Below are 14608 nucleotides of genomic sequence, written 5' to 3' on the forward strand. Positions count from 1 at the left end.
GGGGTAATCCCTGCAGGGAGCCGTGACTGACAGTCACCACTCTCTGCAGGGAGATGAGCGAGAATTGAGCGAGCGACGGTATGTGTTCGCTCACTTCCCAATCTATTGAGCAGACGTGGGACAATTTAATTTTCACAGGTCAGCTCCAACTATGAGTGAAAATCACTCACCTTATAGTTCTCCTTTAAGGATCGGGTGAGTATTTCTTTTTTATTTGACTCCGTAGACTAAAACGAGCAGTTAACCCTTTCAGCATGGGGGATAGTCCCACTGTAAGGATTAATTTTATTAATACGTGGAGTTCCCTTTTAAACCAGCGCCTTACGATGAACTTGTGATTTGCCGATGAAGAGAAAAGCAATAGGTTAGGGTAAAGTGTAACTATGAGCAATATCAAAAATGACAGATATGATGCAGTCTACCACTACCATTACCACAGCAGTTTTTATTTCTGTCAGTCCTCCCTGTCACACAGCATTATGACTCGTTGATCCTGCCGCTATATCTGTTATTTGTCCACTTCCTTTAACAGGCCAGCAAAAGTGGTTACAGGACAGTTGGGACAAACCATATAACACCAATAGCGGGGGCTTGTAGATCTCGATGTAGTACAAGTGCGATGATGTCACCACACTTGAGGTCCATTGATAACTTCCTGCATCTTTGTACAAACCTGGGGCTGGAGGAAGAGTCTGCAGGAGTCAGAGCATTGCACCCACAATCCACTGCAATACTTTGCAGGCTTCAATGGAAAAAAGACGAATAAATGATTTTTTATTTCTTTTTGCAATATTTATACTTTGCGCATATTTATTAATCTGTTGCAAAAGGTGGCCTGCAAGTTACCAATAGCAGCAATTCCAACAGATATTTTTAGTATGAAAAATACGTTTTTAAAGCATATTTCTTATATTTTAGATGTTTTGTTGCAGCAGGCTACATGGCTGAATCCAGGTTTTTGCTCAGCACCTTCACAGTGATCTGTCCTTATAGAAAGACTTAGGACTGAAACTTGGGCATTATGTTTCTCTCATTAACATACAATGGAGAAAGCCCCTCACGACTCACGTCTCACAGATCTCCCTAACATTACAAAAGAAAGAGAACAAAATAGAAATGTTTACTCTTAAGAAACCCTAACCCAAGGAAAAGCAGTTTAAACTGTAAGAGGCATTTAAAAAAAATGCGTTTTACTTATGCAATGTGATTGGGAACATGTAACAAAAATAAGATAGGTGTTATTCCAATATGGCTGCCCAAGTGGAAAAACACTTTAAGTGAAATTAAAGGATATATAAAGGATTCTTATAGTAGAATTGTTCTTTATGTAGCCACTTACCCCCCGGGCTCCTTTTAGACTATTCATTATGTTACCTCCATATTCAGGGTGTAACATGAAGCATGATCGCGGTTGCAATGGTCATGGTCTAGTGAAAACGTAAAGACTTAGGCCCCATTCACACTGAGCGATTCGCAAATCGCGCGTCTGTCGCGCGATTTGCATTTTGCACGATATCGCTCGTTTGTCGCGCGATATCGCGCAAATGGTTGCATTGAGCAAGCTAGAATCGCGGCAAAAGCCGCTCCAAAAAGGGTCCTGCTGTAGCAACGCACGACCCGCGACAGCGACGGACAGAGCCCCATTGCCATGCATTGGAGAGCGATATCGCACGGTAAATAGCCGCGATATCGCGGGAATTCCTGCGCGATAAATCGCTCAGTGTGAATGGGGCCTAAGGGTTCCTTCACACCAGACACAGTGCGTTCCACGTATAATGGATGTATTATACGTCTGGAGAAGTGGGCGTTCATAGGCAGGGTAAATTTGCATAAAGACCGGCCTGGGTAACACCCACATGTGACGCTGAGCCTCCATTATTGAAACAACTGAAATCCAATGAATGTAAGGGGTGGGCCAGGGACAGTCAGGCTGGGGGGGAAAGGGGTAGGCAACCTCAGCACTCTGTTGTGGAACAATAAGTCCTATGAGGCATTGTAAGACTGACTGCAACCGGAGTGCCAAGGTTGCCTAACCCTGGGCTGAATAATGCTGAGTGTCCTCCAGCCAGGAAATGAGGCGGAGCTCTATCGGACTTGCTGCAGCTTCTGCACATTGTGAGAAGCTCGCAGTGTGCAGTGATATCAGAAGAAGCCATTAGAGTCCATGAGAGGAGCCGCTACAACTGTTTTAAAACACCTTCAATACTGATGTAGATCTCGGTGAGTGTCTTGCTGCTGCACAGATTTTCCGATAATAGTTTCCAGCGCCTTTTATACGGGTTTGTGTATGAGAACGGCGTTTCTGTTTGTTCCTGGGAAATCAGTCACCAGCGTATCTGTAGCTGACGTGTTCATAACATAACCTGACTGTTACACTGCAAGTGGTGGGCAGACAACAGTGATATGATGCAATCAGCCTGCAAGTGAAAGCACGGTGGGCATACGGTGTGTTCAAGTGAATCCAAACCCAGGAATGGTTGCAGCTTATCGGTCCCTAGATGTGGCGTCTGCATTCGTTCCGTCATTAGACTGTATCAGGACAACAGAAGCGGTAGAGGACTACTGTGAACTCCTTTTGTCCATAGGGAAGGATGGGAGGGGTGCTGCAGACCTGCAGGTTGCATACAAGTGGTCTCAGTGACATCGCCAAGTCAAGCCAAGGGGCGGCGTCCCCGTTGTTCATTTAGTTCTGCTTGCCCAAAGCAGGGCTAAATGTAGAAAACAACTACCCGCCCGGTGCCCGGAACTGCATGTCCCGGGCATCGGGAGATAGGAATTCAACACCCCTGCTGCCCCCGAGCAGGCTCCTGGTTCTCTCTGGACAGTGAACGAGAAGAAGCCTTATGATAAAACATACATGGTCTATCCGTAACAGGGATTATAAATGTGAAACGCGTTGGTGTGGTGGATATAGAAAGGATTTACATAAATAGTAATAGATCGCGGTACAGTATCTGGATTATGTCCCAGGTTCTATCCCTTTAAAAACCAACACGTAGAGAAAAATATTTGTTCACCTGCTCGAAATGCTCTTAGCTCATATGGACCGTTACAGACTGAGTGGTGTCAGCCCTGCCTATTGTCTTTTGCTTAAGCCACTCCCACTCTCAGATCTCTACAAAGGCTAATCTTTCAGTAGTCCAAGACAGGAACTAGGAGGACTGAATAGCCTCTTTGAGATAAAACCGGAAGCGTGCACAGGGCGGCTCTGAATTTCTAAAAATAAATTGATGTTCCTTGCTGAACAAAAATCAAAACTGCCGCTCGGGAAAAGTTCAACAATAAAAGTGAACATGTTTTTTTGGTAAGCTTGATGGCAGCACAGAATGCAGCGCTTTCAGACATTTCTTCCCTGTGAGGACCAATGGTGCTTTTGTACTACATACAAATATATGTTTAAAGGAGAACTATGAGGTGAGTGCTTTTCACTCAGCCTCATAGTTCTAGCCGACCTGAGACAATGAGACTGTCAAAGGTCGGCTCAGTAGATCGGGAGGTGAGCAAACACATACCGGCGTTCGCTCACTTCTCGATCCTGTCCCTGCAGAGAGCCGTGACAGGGGAGGGGCTGGATTCCCCCCTCCGATCCTTCAGTGCTGACTGGCGGAACGGACGGGGGAGGGGGCGGGTACAGCTGGCTCTGCCTCTAGATAGGCAGAGCCAGCTGTCACTCACGCAGCTGGGCGGATCCAGAGATAATTGTCGGGATCTGTTTCAGCTGTGGCGTCTCAGTATACCGGGAGCTGTAGCTGGCGGTATACTGAGCTTAGGGTGACGGGAGGACGCTAGTTTGTGTCCTCCCGTTACCCTAAGGAGAACTGTGGGGAAAAGCCCTGACCCCATAGTTCTCCTTTAACATTCTAAATCATATAAAATAATATAATTTAAAAAAAGTTACATAAAAACATCGATGGGGGAAAAATATAGACAACAAATATACCTTGATGAAGCAATAATGTTATTACTGACAGCCGGGGAATCCCACTATGAAGAATGAGTCAATAATAATCTGCAACTAACACCGGTGTTTTAACTATATGTGTCACGAGCGGAAAACTTTACATGACAAGCAAAGATCAAAGGCGACTTAAAGGAAATCTACGCTGAGATGTATGTAGGTTGTGCTGCTGACTTATTTTAGGTGTCACACCTGTTGCATATGTGGAGCCAAGCGCACAATTCACACCCAAGTCACTGACAGCAGTCAAGTCCGAATAAAGTGTAGTGGTTTTTGTTTTCTTTTAAGTGTTGAAAATATTATAAATATGTTAAGAATTAAAATAATGATGAATATAATACATAAAATATTGAAATAAAATATAATATTTAAAAAGTTGTATTTAATAATTATTGACCTTCCAGGATGCTTGTTGGCAGCCTGTGTCTAATTGACTTCTCCAGATGCTCCAGTCTCTGTTAGAAGGGAGGGAGTGTGTGTATTTGTCTTTAATTAGCTACCTGGTTTAAAGATTTAATGGTGAGAGGCAACCTCGGCTAAGGCAGCTGCTGCTCTGTTAAAACAGGACTCCATGGAGTGTGTAATGACACACTCCATGTGTGTCATTACACGGCGCCCGGCTTCCTGATTGGCCAGAAAGCCGGCTTCATGCTTTCTCATCACCTAGTGACGAGAAGCATGAGGACGGCTTCCCTGCTAATCCGGAACCCGAGTGGTGGGTCTTTACACGCAGCCCAGCTTCACGGCTTATCAGAAAGACAGGTGGCGAGTTATTACACGCCGCCTGGCTTCCTTAATGGGACTTCCGGTATCTGTATTCGGTATCGGCGAGTACTGGAAAAAAAAATATCGGTACTTGATGCCGAAAAAACGGTATCGGGTCATCCCTAATTATTATTATCAGTTCTATTATTATTTTGTGAGGCAGAAGCTTAATCCAATGCAGTGTTACTCCTCAAAGCTATTTACAGAGCTAGCAAAAAACTGAGAGCAGGGGGCGTCCCGAGGCTGGGTGGCACCCGGAGCGGTAACCGAGTGTCACCCCGCCGAGACGTCACTGCGCATGCGCATGACGTCACAACGCGTGTGCGCGATGACGTCATCGTGCACGCGCGGCAGTATTCTGATACCTGCCGGCGGCCATCTTGGAGAGAGGAGGGGACAGTCACCCGGCGGGATAGGGTATGACGCCGGGTCCCCTCCTCTCTCCTGATACTGTTGGGCGTTCGGTCCATGACCGAGCGCACAACTTTTCAGAGGGGGGTGACACCAAAATGACTGTGAGTCATTTTGGTGTCACCCCTCCAATGGTGTCACCCGGGTGCGGGCCGCACCCCCCTTGTGACGCCACTGACTGAGAGGACAACATGGAAGAAGGGAAGATTATGCTAACTGAACCGGAAGGGAGAACAGGAAAATAACAAATGTGCGCACAAAAACAGGTTGTAGTAGTGCTAATCTACCACTAGATGTCAGGCGTACACTACAACATAATAATATGCGATGCAATACATAGCGCTGTAATGACAGTAGCAGAAATAGCAATGGCTGTGACAGCACCAGGATAAAAGAGATACAATACAGCAGTTTAAAAACTTATAACTGTAAAATAAAAACACAAATTTAATCAACTTGACCCCACATCATTATTTGAATGTTTGTTTTAAAGTTTTTTGGCATCCCTCACCCAACCACACTTTATGTTTCAAATGGGTTTACTTTTAATAACAGGGAATGATATAGCTCCTCCTTCCTACTGTATGTAGGAAAGCGCTGATAACATGGACTGGTATGCTAAATGTTCTCCATATACTTCCCCACACATCTACCTCCTCATGTATCACTGGCCCCTCCCTTTTAGATTGGAAGCCCTCAGGGGAAGGGCCCTCCTTACCATCTTGTCTTAAATTGTATTGTGATTGTAATGTCTTCCTTATATTGTAAAGCGCTGCGCAAACTGTGGGCGCTATATAAATCCTGTATTATAATAATACTTGTATTTCTTTTCTAGATGTCTATAGACTAGTTCACGTAGGAAACACGACTACTCTAACATGCCCAAAAGAACGGGGAAGGGATTTCATGATGTCTACTTGGAAGGTCCAGCATCTGGACAAGCCTCTGTGCACCGTGTCATTCATAATAACAAAAAACGAGACATACAATGGCTGCAATAATCGCATGCACCAGGACATCGGTACGAAATGGGTGACCCTCACCCTGGAGAACATCACAGTCTCTGATGAAGGAAATTATACGTGCGAGGTGGTGAATGAAGGAGGAACTTTAACCGGCACAATTATATTAGAAGTATTGGGTGAGTTTTTTTTTTTACAGTATTTCGCTTGAAAGAACCAAATCCACACGGGGCACAAATGTTGTGAACTAAAAAAAATCATAAAGCATGAATTCTATAAACCTTATTCATTTATATATCCAATGTAACTAAAAAGAATGAATATTGTGTATTCCCTTACGAAAGGTATCATCAAATATAAAAAAAAAAATTAAAAACACCATACTATATGACAACAGGGATCAGAGAATATATATCTTAAAGTGCACCTGTGCCCGGGCTATAGACATTAAAGTCATATTAAAGTCCAGGAGTGTGATCTCCCATCCTATGGAACTCCTTACCCCAACCTGTCCGACTATCTCCCACTCTGACTGCATTTAGGCGATCCCTTAAGACTCATCTCCTCAGGGAAGCCTTTCCCACCTCAAACTAACCACTGAACTATCACTTTCTCAAATAATTAATCCCCACACAGCTACCTCCTCATGTATCACTTTCCCCTCTCTTTTAGATTGTAAGCCCTCAGGGGCAGGGCCCTCCTTACCACCTTGTCTTGAATTGTATTGTGATTGTAATGACCAGTGGCGTCACAAGGGGGGTGCGGGGGGTGTCAACATTGGAGGGGTACAAAATTGTGTGTATCTTCCTGCACTCCTTACCGGATCTCCTAGGAGATGATGTCTGTAATAGGGTGCTTGTAGTGACCACGGAGGCACCGTGTAGTCAAGTAGTAATTCCAAAAGATGTCACCAGCACTCCAAAATTCAATATATTTTAATGACAACGGTCATTCAAAATCACAAGTACTTTCGGGGCCACGTTGGGTCCTCTTGGTGTTCAGGTTCTGAGCCTGATGACGGGGAACCAACGTGGCCCCGAAAGTACTTGTGATTTTGAATGACCGTTGTCATTAAAATATATTGAATCTACTTTTGGAGTGCTGGTGACATCTTTTGGAATTATAACATTGGAGGGGGGACACCAAAATGACTGGCAGTCATTTTGGTGTCACCTCCTTTAAAAAGTCAGGCACTCGGTCATGGACCAAGAGCCCGACAGTGTCAGGAGAGAGGAGGGGACCCGGCGGCATACCTCCTCTCTCTGCTGGCGTCCAACACCAAGATGGCCGCCGGCAGGCGTCAATCAGATGGTTGCACATTCGCGATGACGTGATTGCACATGCGCGAGGTGACGTCACGAGCATGCACGATGATGACACGGAGGGGTGTCACCCAGTCTAGAGACACCCGGCCTCGGGACGCCCCTGGTAATGTCTTCCTTATATTGTAAAGCGCTGGGCAAACTGTTGGCGCTATATAAATCCTGTATAATAATAATAATTAATCCACTGACACAGCAAGACTCCCCCCGCCCCCTTCTCCAAGCTAGTAGATGGACAACTGCTGGAGACTGCTCTGTCCTTTGTGATCATGTACTGGACAGGAAGTTCAGGGAAGCTGAGTTGAGAGTTTATATATTCTTAACATACAGTAAAATAACTTTAAAACCAGCCCTCATTCACCTCTCTAGCTGCTTGTAGGGTAAAGTCATTTATTCTCAAGGATCTTCAAAGATCATAATAAAGACTCTAACCCTATTGATGAAAGAAAAACATGTGCATTTATTAATTTGTGTAATGGAAGCGGTCTGGGTACAGCTCAGAGCAGTGTGACTGCAGCTTCCTCGCTCCTTAATGCAGAGCAATGGGGTTCTTCTGGATTGTGGAGTCATAGTCCGCATTACTAGACAACGTGTTTTAGAGGTACTTCTGCTGTGTCACTCCCCCTCTGCTGCTGCATTCTAAGGATCCTTGAGTCATCACATTCTATACTCGCCGCCCGGCTTCCTGATTGGTGGGGAATCCAGCAGGATGTTGATTGGCATACTCAATACCGAAAAACCAATATCGGTGCATCCCTAGTTCTAACCACTCTATTTAAAACAAACAAAAACAGTTTCTACATACTTTAGAAAAACATATGCAGTGAAAGTGCAAGAACAGGTTATCAACAAACTCTATATTCAAGACTTTCATGTACAAGATGTTCAATGGTCATAGCAACATTAGCAACAAACTCTTTAAGATTAAAAATTCCAACACAAGGGGCGAAGGGGGTTCTTCTCAGTTCGAGCGGTTAGGGTCTGGAACTCACTGCCACATGCAGTGATTTCAGCAAATAGTCTGGAATCATTCAAGAGGCTTTTGGACGATTTCCTGAGAGACTGTAACGTACAGGGGTACAGGTACTCTTAAGAATGAGATGACACAGGGACCTATACACACACACACACAATAGGTTGGACTTGATGGACTTATGTCTTTATTCAACCTCAAATACTATGTAACTATGTGACTATGTAAGATTGACACTTTGACCAAACGGCTAAATATTCATATCCAGACAATGATTTACAAAACCCCACCCTCAACCCTAATCACATAAAGTGATCTCAAAATATAGAACAATGCAAAGTGCCCATTATATAAATGTGATCCAGATGTACTATTATTCTGCATTGCTGTACAATGTATTGCTGGGATTTGTAGTCCTCTATAACTGATGGTATTATTCTACATTGCTGTATAATGCATTGCTGAGATTTGTAGCCCTCTATATCTGGTGGTATTCTGCATTGCTGTATAATGCATTGCTGAGATTTGTAGTCCTCTATAACTGATGTTATTATTCTGCATTGCTGTATAATGCATTGCTGAGATTTGTAGTCCTCTATAACTGATGGTATTCTGCATTGCTGCATAATGCTTTATTATGTACTGCATTGCTGTATAATGTACTGCTGAGATTTGTTGTCCTCTATAGTCTGTGCCATTCTGTCACAGGGCACTATAAAAAAGGTATTTGTAATTTGGTAATTGGTATTGGCGAGTACTTGAGGAAAAGTATCAGTACTCGTACTCGGTCTGAAAAAAATTGTATCTGTGCATCTCTAGTAAAGATTTACAGGACCTGAGTGTCCCATTAAGAAAATAGGAATCTAATTGGTGGTTACATTTTTGTGAATATGGCCTGATCTGTTGAACGTGTTAGTGAATGAGGATGGTGAATGTGTTTTATAAATGCAGAAAATGTTCTCATTGTCACCATGAATAATTAGTGAATTGCAGGTTTCTGCTATTTTAAGAAGAAAATAACTTCTTCTCCCCTAAAACATACCAGCACATCAGGCACACAGGTTGGTATCTATACTGATAAAAGTCCATATGCATTTCTATAAATAACTCCCTCACTTAGCAAGCTGTAGAATGCACCATCTGGTCCTTCACTGGCCAATCAAAGGCTGGAGGTGGGGAGGTGACCTAGTTGTATTGCTCAACTGCAGTAGAGAAAAGTCTGGTCATCAACCTTGTTACATTGTCTGGCAGGGATGTGTAAATCTAAGGACTGGCTGGACAAAAGTAAAAATCTTCTGGCAGGTAAAGCAGATCCCATATATGTAATATATTTCATCTCTGTATTAAACAACTTACTTGGAGTTCAGTGGTATTGCACAATGCAAGCAGTGTATAAAACAGAATTTCTCCTCTTTTCAGCTAAACCATTTGCATTAATAACGCTAACCGGCTCCAGGTCTGCCGAGTGCCGAGCTGTTGGAGGGCATCCTGCCACCACTGTATGGTGGAACTCAGCGTTGCTCAATGAAGTCAGTGATACAACTTCCATAGAAAAGAACAAAACCTCTACAGTGATCAGCACCTACACCCCTGTGGAGGACAATGAGACTGAAGCAACATGCACTGTTCATCATCCAGCCTTCCCCAGTCCACTCATACTAACTATTAAAATACCAGCTGCAGCAGGTATGTCGCATGCTGTTTATCTCTCTGAATTATTTGTTTTATCTCATATTCATGCCTTTCCAAGAATATTATGAATGTGCCCTTTAATGTCACCCTGTGCTTTGTCCCAGCGGGGGGAAGAAAACAGATTCACCCAATGTATATTATACCCAACAGCAGTCCAGTTCTTGAATTTGTTTTAGTGGAGAGTGGGAGCTGAAGGTGTTGTGGATAGAGAGAGCTGAAGGTGGTGTGGACAGTGGGCACTGAAGGTGTTATTTTGGATAGTGGGAGCTGAAGGTGTTGTGGACAGTGGGGACTGAAGGTGTTGTGGATAGTGGGAGCTGAAGGTACTGTGGATAGAGGGAGCTGAAGGTGTTGTGGACAGTGGGGACTGAAGGTGTTGTGGATAGTGGGAGCTGAAGGTACTGTGTATAGAGGGAGCTGAAGGTGTTGTGGATAGTGGGAGCTGAAGGTGTTGTGGATAGTGGGAGCTGAAGGTGTTGTCGATAGTGGGAGCTGAAGGTGCTGTGGACAGTGGGGACTGAAGGTGTTGTGGATAGTGGGAGCTGAAGGTACTGTGGATAGAGGGAGCTGAAGGTGTTCTGGATAGAGGGAGCTGAAGGTGTTGTGGACAGTGGGCGCTGAAGCTGTTGTAGATAGTTGGAGCTGAAGGTGTTGTTTTGGATAGTGGGAGCTGAAAGCATTTTAGAGTACAGTGTTTGCTGAGGTATTGTAGTAGATAGTGGGAGCTGAAGTTGTTGTGGATAGTGGGAGCTGAAAGTGTTGTAGGGCACAGTAAAGGCTGTGGGTGTTGCAGGGGACAGCAGGACCTGAAGTTGCTGTAGTGGACAGTAGGGGCGGTAGTTGTTGTAGGGATCAGTGTGCACTGTATGTGTTGTAGGGGATAATGGGAGCTGAAGGTGTTGTAGTGTACAGTGTTTTCTATGGAGTTGCAGTTGATTGTGGGAGCTGAAGGTGTTGTAAATCACGGTGGGGACAGTGGGAGCTGAAGTAGTTGTAGTACTATTGGGGGCTAAACCTGTTGCAGAGGACAGTGGGAGCTGCAGATGTTGTGTGGTGAAGTGAGAGGTTCAAATTGTGGTAGTGAGCTCTGTGAGAGATTAATATTTATAAGATGTAAACCAAACTGAAATGTATTTTTTAGCCTAGTGCAATCGTCCTTTCCTCCGGAAGATAACTTATATCTGTTATTAATAAACACACCGATATATCGTTCCAGGAATGAAGAACATGTGGTGGGTGCTAATACCAGTAGTGGTGATTATTGTGATCACTGTCATCATTCTCCTCCTTTGGCAAATATCCGGTTTAAGGTATGTACATTTGTACAACATATCAGAGCAGAGTTTCTTAAACGTTTTAATCTGAGGACCAAAATAGGAAAATTGTTACTGTACCGTGACTCAAGAGACTTCTTACCAAAATGTCAGAAAAGTCATGTAAAGACAAATAACAATGGTCATATAATTAAAAAAAAAACAACACACAGTAATAATGCGGCTCAATATTCATAATACATAATGGAGGGTAGGGGGGGACAAGGACCACACATCAGAACCACTGAAGAAAGTTGCCTAAACTGGTGTTATGATCTTAGCACAGGTTTTGACCTTCAAGCTGGTTTTGCCTCAGATGACTTATCCTTCCGTGGTCCAAACACTGTATTTTCAAACTTTTTGCCTTGTCATTGAAGAATTCCTTGAGTTTGTTTCAGTCGTCACTGCTCATAGCTCGCTCCTATGATGGACTACAATCTCATGTGTACTTTACTAGTTTGTTTTGAGATTGTAGTCCATCACATGATCGTGTTTGGAGTGATGACTACTTTACAAGACACACAGGGACCATGGGGAACAAATGTAGCCCCCCCTCCAGAAGGAAGGACAGTGTCGGCACCAATTCTGAGATGATTGGAGGATCTACAGCCGAGTGATATACACATAAGATAGATTTTTGTTACTACATCAGGTACTTGAATGCATTTTTAAGGTTTAACTCCTGAGTTGAGTGTCATTTTAATCATAATAATTAGGGATGCACCAATACCGGTACTTTGGTACCGAGTACCGATAATTTTTTTCCGGTACTCGCCGATACCAATTACCGAGTAACGGAAGTCCCATTCAGGAAGCCAGGTGGCGTGTAATGGCTTGCCACCTGGCTTCCTGATTAGCCGGGAAGCCGAGCAGCGTGTAAACACTCGCCACCCGGCTTCCCGATTTAACAAGAAAGTCCCCTCTTACCTTAGTATGTGCAGCCTGTCATCCCCCGGGGCCTCTCCAGCCAAATTGTGGCCTTCCTCCGGTACCCAGCCGGAGCCGTCTGGCTGGCCAATCAGGAAGCCGGGCGTCGTGTAATGATGCGACGCCCTTTCTGATTTCATGAGATGATGAGGGAGCATGAAGCTAGCTTCCCGGCCAATCAGAATGCCGGGCGCTGCGTCATTACATGGCGCCTGGCTTCCTGATTGGCCAGCTTCCCGACCAATCAGGAAGCCGGGCAGCTTAAGCATTTTGTATAATAGCTGGGTCTTTATACTATGTCAAGTCAGATACCTCATCAGGATATAACACAGCCAGTGCCGAAGCTAGGGGGGGAGGGGGCTGGGGGGAGCATGTGCCGTGCCCCGGGTGCCACTTTACGAGGGGTACCACAGGGTGTGTGGATGTGGATGGAGAGCTTCTCCCTTGGGGGGAGCAACTCTGAGCTTTGCCCTCGGGTGACAGAATGTCTAGCTTCCTCACTGAACACAGCAGCTGCAGATTATCAACTAAGAGTTGCTGTAAGTTTGTTTTTGGAATGTTCTTTCAATTTTCTAATTAATGGGGACAAATCTGCATTGGTGAGCCAAAACATCGAAGGACAAGGATGCAAATTTTTGGGGGGGATTCTAACTGTGAATTTGGCTCAGAAACTTTTAAGCGTTGTAATGTGCTGGGAAAACTTTAATCTGGAAATAGAATGTTAGTTATCACATTCATTCATGCAAACAATGCCAGAATAGAACATGAGAATTTGAGCATGGCAATCAAAGTAAATATCATCCCAAATTTTTGAAATCCATGATGGTACCATCCAATGCAGCGAAAAATGATTTTTATGAATTCTCACAGGAAGATCAAAAGGAAATGTTACTGGTGTATGGCCAGCATTAGCACAGGAGTTTTCTCTTTTTTTTAACATAGAGATTAAATGTTGATATATAAACAGTTTGCAGGGCCATTCACACTGCAAATACCGCTGAACCTTTGTTCTTTAGCTTTTATCTTTACAAGTGTATTTAATTTCTAATGTTCTGCTTTATAGCGCATTATGGCTACTATAGGGAGCTGTGGAGCATAGGGGGAAAAAATGCTTATTTTCTGCTAATATTTTAGGGCCACCTAGTGGCTTTAATGAGTTATTACAAGCTGGGCCCCTTTGTCAGGCATGTGATCTCATCACATGTGATCTCATAATGTTCTGCAGGATCCTGAAATGTTGCACTATTTGCTTTGTGATGTGATCTCCTCAATGAAAATTGGACTTTATAAACAGACCTATGGTGTGCTGGCAGCAGATCTTGTTTATTATCCCGGCTGCTTGTCCCTCAGTCCCTGGGTCTAAACCAGTGCTGGTCAGCTTGTCTGATATGTAGGACCTTAAGTGACATCACCTGTCACGTACCCTTAAGGGGAGCCTGAGATGACGAGGAAAGCCTCTCTTGCTGCTCCAGTCCAAGCACACATACCTTCTGCCTAACCCTTTTTTGGAACCAAACCCCTTTGTCCCTATTTCCTTCTCATTTGTTCCTCTTTTTGGTCTGATGTCCAGATAGCTATGAAAAAGTTCTACAATAAGTGTTATTCGGCACCAAAACCTTCATCTTATCTTGTCTGCTATTTTAAAAAACGGTATAAAAGGAAAAGTAATGGTGGAAAAAAAAACAATTCTGGGTTTCAACAATCATTTTTAGCATATAGATTCTTAATGGTCCACATAATTGGGGTGGTGGCAGGGTTGTGCCCATTGTCTAAATACACTGCCTGGCCAAATAAATTAACACGCTCTGATATTTCGTTGGGCCTCCTTTAGCCGTGATTACGGCACACATTCTCCGTGGCGTCATTTCGATAAGCTTATGCAATGTCACAACATTTATTTCCATCCAGAGTTGCTTTAATTTCCCTTGTAGTGATGATGGGAGAGTCGGACCTCTCCGTAAAGTCTTCTCCAGCACATCCCAAAGATTCTTAATGGGGTTAAAGGAGAACTATGGGGTCAGGGCAGGGCCAATCCATGTGTGATGATGATGTCTCATGTTCCCTGAACCGCTCTTTCACAATCTGAGCCTAATGAATCCTGGCATTGTCATCTTGGAATATGTCCAATGTGCCACCAGGGAAGAAAAAATCCATTTATGGAAAAACCTGGCCATTCAGTATATTCAGGTAGACAGCTGACCTCATTTTTTGGGGACATAATGTTGCTGAACCTAGACCTGACCAACTGAAGCAACCTCAGATCATAACACTGCCCGAAATCCAGG

General features: G+C 44.0%; 1 protein-coding gene across 1 annotated transcript in view; it reads left to right on the forward strand.

The window, feature by feature from the left end:
• The first annotated feature begins 6042 nt into the window (after positions 1 to 6042).
• CD200R1 (CD200 receptor 1) overlaps positions 6043 to 14608 on the forward strand; it is a 9745-nt gene continuing 1179 nt past the window's right edge. The window contains exons 1-3 of the mRNA XM_018557850.1: positions 6043 to 6275; positions 9811 to 10077; positions 11300 to 11393. Coding sequence (XP_018413352.1) covers positions 6044 to 6275; positions 9811 to 10077; positions 11300 to 11393 — 593 coding nt within the window. The 5' untranslated portion in view covers position 6043. The remainder of the gene's footprint in view (positions 6276 to 9810; positions 10078 to 11299; positions 11394 to 14608) is intronic.

Source organism: Nanorana parkeri, unplaced genomic scaffold, assembly GCF_000935625.1.
Source record: "Nanorana parkeri isolate BGI_ZX_2015 unplaced genomic scaffold, ASM93562v1 scaffold306, whole genome shotgun sequence".
In the NCBI taxonomy this organism is placed as follows: Eukaryota; Metazoa; Chordata; class Amphibia; order Anura; family Dicroglossidae; genus Nanorana; species Nanorana parkeri.